Genomic DNA, 7,314 nt, shown 5'->3' with positions numbered 1-7,314 from the left:
CACTCACACACACACACACACACACACACTCACACTCACTCACTCACTCACTCGCACAGTCACACTCACACGCTCACTCGCGCACACACACACACACACACAGACACTCACTCACACACTCACTCACACACACACACACACACACACACACACACACTCACACTCACTCACTCACTCACTCGCACAGTCACTCACTCACTCACTCACACACACAAACTCTCACAGACACACACACTCACTCACTCACTCACACACACTCACTCACACACACAAACTCTCACAGACACACACACTCACTCACTCGCTCACACACTCACTCACTCACACACACTTGCTCACACACACAAACTCTCACAGACACACACACACACACTCATACACACGGTTCTTATGATTCAATTATAAAAACATTATTAATTTGTTAAAAAAAAAATTTTTTATTATTTTAATTTTACATTCTTATGATTATAACTGTTTTTAGTAAGTGTTTTTTTATTTGTTTTTATTTTAAATGATTACATAGTTTATTATTAATTTATTAAATTATTTGTTATTAATTAAAATAATAAAAACTAAGTAAAACATTTTTAGAACATTTTTCATAGTGCACTTATTTTTTATTTGATTTTAAAATATTTATTTTAATTTTGGATCTTTACGACGCTATTTATTTTAATTATTTATTTTTATTTAATTTAACTAAAAAAGTATTTTATTTTTTATTTTATTTTATTAGTTTAGTTTTTTATTTATTTTGTCTTTTATCACTAACTACAAAGTAAATAAATTATAAAACATGTCAAATTAACATAAATAATTTTAAAAATAAGAACAAACCAAAATAAAACACTTACTAAAAATTAATAAAATCATAAATATTTAAAATTGTAATAAATAATTGAGAAATAAAAACAAAATACAAATAAAATTAAATAAATGTTTTAATTTGATAGTTTTTTTTAATTAATAATAAATCATTTAATAAATTAATTTGATTAATTATTTTATTACAATTTGTAATTGTTAATGAAGTTCATAAATTTTAGTGCTTTATTTTGATTGTTTATATTTTTGTTTTGTTTTGTTTTTTCGCTTCTCAATATTATTAACTCGTTACCTCCCAAAACCCTTCAAGCTGGCGGTCATTAAGCCTCTTATTAAGAAACCACAACTAGATCCTAGTGAACTGGCTAATTACAGACCCATCTCAAATCTTCCTTTTATGTCTAAAATTTTAGAAAAAGTTGTGTCTGCTCAATTGTGCTCCTTCCTGCAAAAAAATTATCTCTATGAAGAATTTCAGTCAGGTTTCAGGCCCCACCATAGCACAGAAACTGCACTTGTTAAAATTACAAATGACTTGCTTCTTGCGTCAGACCAAGGCTGTGTCTCATTGCTAGTTTTACTTGATCTTAGTGCTGCATTCGATACTATAGATCATGACATACTCATAGATCGATTACAAAACTATACAGGTATCCAAGGGCAGGCTTTAAGATGGTTTAGATCCTACCTGTCCGATCGCTACCACATTGTTCATTTAAATGGGGAGTCATCTCAATTATCACCAGTAAAATATGGAGTGCCACAAGGATCTGTCCTAGGTCCTCTGCTATTTTCGATATACGTTTCTGTGAAGCTGCTTTGCAACGATTTGTATCATAAAAAGCTCTATAAAAATATACGTGAATTGAAAATAATTTTTTATTTTAATTTGACATTCTTATATTAATCATTTTTAGTGTTTTATTTAGATTTTTTTATTTTTAAATTATTTATTTTACTTTTATAATTCAATTATTATTTAATAATAATTGTTTATTATTTTTTAAATAAAATGATCTTTTTGATTGTTTTTAAAGAACTAGAATCGAAAAAACGTATATATTGTTGCAGAAAAGTAAACGTAATAAAAAGAGCACAGGAGTTGATTCCTCACCTGTCACTGGTTAGTTTCGTGCCCAGATGACGGTTGTTTTATGAACATGTGCTTCTTCAGACACACACAGCTTCTCCTGAGGCCAGTTTCTATCAATAAACCCACTGGACGCTTTTACACGTGACCCGCGGGCCACGGAACACATGTGCCGTCCCTCCGTCGGCTCATTAAACGCACATTAGCCTACGGTTAATGCAGTGAAAGCAGGATGACGTACAGTAATATCGTGACATATTTCTGTGTTTTTGTCCACAGAAGACAAACTGGAGCCGCTGCGTCCCGAGTTCTGCGTCTCCAGCTCTGGAGAAATCCTGCAGGCCGGTGATTCGTGGAAGCCGAACGCCTGCAGCAGCTGCGTCTGCCGTAATGGGAGCGTCCAGTGCTTCTCGCAGCAGTGTCCGGCTGCCGACTGCAGGGTCCCTGTGCTGCGGAAGGGCCAGTGCTGCCCGCAATGCATGCTGGGTACGTGTGTCTACATACACAAACACACTAATGACAGTGCTTTTACCATGGGAAAAAGTGTTGGAACAGTAAAAAGTGGAGTAGAATCAGTAACGCACAGACTCGGCAATGTGAGATGGTCCATTTAATAATCAGAATAAATCATTCTGAATTTTTTTTTAATTAAACAGTGTTTTTATTCAGTGTTATTCATTTAACTTTTAATTTTATGATTTAATTCATTTTTAGTAAGTGTTTTAATTTGATCGATTATTTATTTATTTATTTTAGTTTTACATTATTATGATGTAATTCATTTTTAGTGTTTTATTTGTCATTTTAATTTAAATTAAATGTAAATACAATTTTATTATTTTAATTTTACATTTATTTATTTTTATTAACTGTTATACAACATAACATTTATAATTTATTATATTTATATATATATATATATATTGTTTAATTTTGAATATGTGTTTTATAAGTATTATTTATTCAATTGTACATTTTTATAATTAAATATTTAGTCATTTTTGATTGCTTTTTTTAATTCATTAATTCATTTTAATGTTATATTTTAATAATTAATTTTAGTAAGTGTTTAAACAATTATGAAATTATTTTTTTAAAATAATACATTTTAATTTTAATTTAAACAAATGTAATTTTTTTTTTATTATTTCTTTTTTATAATTCAACTTTCAGTGTTTTATTTGTTATTATATTTATTATATTTTTATTATACACATATTTTATTAAAATTTTTAGTGTGTTGATTTCTGGGATTTTTTAAAATTATTTATTTATTTATCTATTTATTTTAAACTCATTAATAATTAATCATTTTTATTTTAATTAATTATTTTTTTATTATTTATTTAAATTTTACATTCATATTTATTAGCTGATGTTTGTAAATCAGCTATGTTACATGCAACAATGCATGACATGCCAGTCAGAGTTGAAATCTGTTTTATAAAAAGAAATGTTTCAGACACAAGCATTCGCTGGCTTTAATAATCAAAGTCAAACGCTGACGTTGATCTGTGGTGTTGAAGCCTCGATGGCAAACATTCCTGCGATATCGACGTTCCTCTCAATGTGAGGAAATAACAAGCGAATATCACTCCGTCAGCTTGTCCTTCGCAGGGATAAAGCCTCCGTGTTTCGTCTCTGCTTTGTTTTGATTGTGAAGCTTGATTTTCTCCATGAGAAATGAGCTGATTGAATGGCACGTTTAGATGATGTTTGAGAGATTGATGAGCTCTGGATGGTTTTGTGTGTTTGCAGAGATCACGAGCACATCGGTGCCGGTAATGCTGTCCACGGCCGTCACCGAGAGCCGGATCACCGCCGCTCCGGAGGTCCTCGCCGTCACCGGTAATTACAGTCTGATAATGAGCCGTCTCACTGATCTGAGACACCAGCTGATCTCATTTTAATTCCAATTTTTTTTTTTATTATATATTGAAAAATATTATTGATTTTTTTCTGTTTTATTTTTTTAATTTAGTTGTTTAATTTTTAATGCTTTGTTTTTAATTTACATTTCTATGATTATTTTTATTATTTACTGGTTTATTATTTTTATTTTTATATTATAGTGTTTGTTTTTACTGTTTAAATTTTTTTTTAGCTTTTTATATATTTTTTGTTTTTGTTTCACAATTATATATTATGAAAAATATTTTAGTTTTATATTTTTATGATTGATTTTTTGTAAGTTTTTAATTGCCTTTATTTTAAAGTTGTTTATTTATGTATTTATTTAGTTTAGATTTACATTTTTATGATTAATTTTTAGTAAGTGTTTTATTTTATTGTTTTAAAATTAATACTTTTTTTAGTGTTTTATTTCAATTTGTTTCTGATGATTTTTTTTATTTATTTTTTTTATAATTATTTTAATTTTATGATTTTATGATTAATGTTTAGTAAGTGTTGGCTTGCGTTCGTCTCACTGATCTGAGAACAATATGAACGCAGCAGCCAATGAAACCGCAGCGGCGCGAGGATCGATGGTTTCTGATATCAAACGTTCTCTCGTGTAGATGGTGAAGGTCTCTCGCGGGACGTCCCGAGCCAGACGGAGATGACGCTCATCTACCAATCAGCGGCCTGGATTCTGGCGGGAATCCTGCTGGCTGTGGTCATCTTCCTCCTGGTGGCCATCCTGGTGAACCGCAGGAAGAACTGGGTTCAGATGTCCTGCTACGGCGCGCCCAAGAAGGTGAGCGACTCAGAACCTGCGACCCAAGAACTAACGATGTCATAAGATTGAAGGAATGCATCGTCTGCCAAAAGTCTCAGAAGAAGAGAATGTGTCATGAAATAAATTATTCCAGCATATGAGTATCATATATCAACATAATTACAAAAAACACTCTAGCAAAACATGTGCTTTCGATGTCGACATGAACTTCATTTGCAGCCCTTTTTAACGGTCATGCGACGCATTTCTGAACAAAACAATATTTAATGAGAAAAAACAATTGTTTTTTAGTGTAGCATCAGTGATGATACAGTTAGAGCAGGAATATCAATTAAAGATTGTCTGTTTTGATTTCATGTTGACTTTTTAAGGTTTTAATATGTTTTATAAATACATATAAAGGTTTTAATATATTTTTATATTTTTTGCACTCCCCCTCAAATCACTATTTTATTTTTGCACATCCCAAAAATCTAGTTTTTTTGCACTCCTCAACAAATCTTTTTTTTTTTGCATTCTTCAACATATTTTTTGCACTCCCCCTCAAATCACTATTTTATTTTTATTTATTTTTGCACATCCCAAAAAATAGTTTTTTTGCGCTCCCCAGCAAATCTTTTTTTTAATGAATTTTTGCACTCCCCAACAAATTATTTATTTTTTTGCACTCCCCCACACATTTTTAATTTTTTTTTGCACTTTAAAAAAATAATAATTTTTATTTTTTTTATTTTTTGCACTCAACAAATAATTTTTTTTTGCATTCTTCAACATATTTTTTGCACTCCACAACAAATAATTTTTCTTTAATTTAAATTTTTTTTTTTGCACTCTCCAACAAATAATTTCTTTAATTTTAATTTTTTTTTTGCACTCTCCAACAAATAATTTTTTTATTTATTTTTAGCACTCCCCCCCCCAAAAAAAAATTTAAAATAATTTTTTGCACCCTCCAAAATCATTTATTTATTTTTTGCACTCTCCAAAATCATTTATTAATTTTTTGCACCCTCCAAAATCATTTATTAATTTTTTGTACTGTCATTTTTTATTTCTTTATTTTTTGGACCCTCCAAAATCATTTATTAATTTTTTGCACCCTCCAAAATCATTTATTTATTTTTGCACCCTCCAAAATCATTTATTTATTTTTGCACCCTCCAAAATCATTTATTTATTTTTTGCACCCTCCAAAATCATTTATTTATTTTTTGCACCCTCCAAAATCATTTATTTATTTTTTGCACCCTCCAAAATCATTTATTTATTTTTTGCACCCTCCAAAATCATTTATTTATTTTTTGCACTCTCCAAAATCATTTATTTATTTTTTGCACTCTCCAAAATCATTTATTTATTTTTTGCACTCTCCAAAATCATTTATTTATTTTTTTCCTAAATAATAGTTTACTTTTTTATTTGTTTATTTTTTTGCACTCCCCCACAAATCTTTTTTAGCACTTTCCCAAAAATATATATATATATTTTGTAATAATTTTTCTGCACTCTCCAACAAATGATTTATTTTTGTTATTTGCTTATTTTATGCACTCCCCAACAAGGTCACCCTGATCATCCTAGAACGATTCTTTCCAAATAGAGCTATTCCAGTCATCTGGTGAAAACTGTATATTGCGGGAATGATGTATTTCTCTCCTGTTTGTCCGGCAGACGGTGATCCTGCAGAAACACGTGAATAAGAGTTCGCTCGTCTACATGGAGCCGTCCAGAGAGAACCAGTTCCAGAGTCTGAAGAGCGACGGCTCCGTGAGCTTCCCGACAGACGCCAGCGGAGAGCAGCTCTCCATCCCTCGCGCTAAACTCGCCAGCGGACACGTCGAGCGCTAGCGTCCGTCTCACTCTTCAGAGGCTCCTGGAGCTTCGGCCTCCAGCGCAAGAACAACCAAGTACTGTGAACCGCTCGACATCTCCCGCTTTATTAGTGTTTGTATGCTGTTCAGAGCGTCCGACACTTTGACAGACGTGGAGCAGTTCGGCGTCGTTCCGTGATGGAGAATCTAACCAAATCTTCTGACTGCTCACAGACATTGGTGAGATCCATACGGACCACAATAAAGAGATCTGCATCATATTCTGAGGCCTTGCGACACAGACGTGTTTCCGAACCGCTCCAGTCTGTTTTCCGTTTCTATACGTTCAGGTGTTTTACTTGTAGATTGTTGTTAGTCGCTTATAAGCCTCGTGACGGACTAAACATTCCCCACGTTCAGAACCAACTCGACTTGTTATATCTTTTTTTGAATGTAATATATAGATATATGGTAGATATATAAATATAAGATGTATTATATATATATATATATAAATACAAGTTATGGATGGAAAGGACATTCCTGTGTATATGGCCATCAATTTTCATGTATTTATATTTTATATTCATATATTAAAATACATTTCTAGATTAAAAAATAATTATAATATATATAATGTAATTTATGGATGGGTGTATATATATATTATATTTCTATATTAAAATATAAAAATGTGTGAAATATATATATGTGTGTGTCTGAGCCGCTCGCAGGGCAATTACAGCGAATGCAGTCGTTTGATAAATGTACAAAAACCATAAAAATAGTAGAGGAATGTATCTTATTTATTTTTTCACATTTATTTATTAATACTAAACTCTAGCGAGTGGCTGATTTCTGTCTGGTGTGTGAAGCTGCAGAGAAACCCAAAGCTGCTGTACAGATTT

At 31.4% G+C, this 7,314-nt stretch overlaps 1 protein-coding gene across 1 annotated transcript in view; it reads left to right on the top strand.

Annotated features, from left to right (window-relative positions):
* Positions 1–6,872, top strand: part of LOC107569816 (cysteine-rich motor neuron 1 protein-like) — a 62,542-nt gene extending 55,670 nt beyond the window's left edge. Inside the window, exons 12-15 of the mRNA XM_016255972.1 lie at positions 2,195–2,401; positions 3,674–3,763; positions 4,435–4,613; positions 6,267–6,872. Coding sequence (XP_016111458.1) covers positions 2,195–2,401; positions 3,674–3,763; positions 4,435–4,613; positions 6,267–6,443 — 653 coding nt within the window. The 3' untranslated portion in view covers positions 6,444–6,872. The remainder of the gene's footprint in view (positions 1–2,194; positions 2,402–3,673; positions 3,764–4,434; positions 4,614–6,266) is intronic.
* The last annotated feature ends 442 nt before the right edge of the window (positions 6,873–7,314 follow it).

The sequence above is a fragment of the Sinocyclocheilus grahami genome, unplaced genomic scaffold (genome assembly GCF_001515645.1).
Source record: "Sinocyclocheilus grahami isolate Dianchi unplaced genomic scaffold, SAMN03320097.WGS_v1.1 scaffold1383.1, whole genome shotgun sequence".
In the NCBI taxonomy this organism is placed as follows: domain Eukaryota; kingdom Metazoa; phylum Chordata; class Actinopteri; order Cypriniformes; family Cyprinidae; genus Sinocyclocheilus; species Sinocyclocheilus grahami.
Note: the sequence above shows the minus strand (reverse complement) of the source record. Positions and strands in the feature narration are given on the sequence as shown.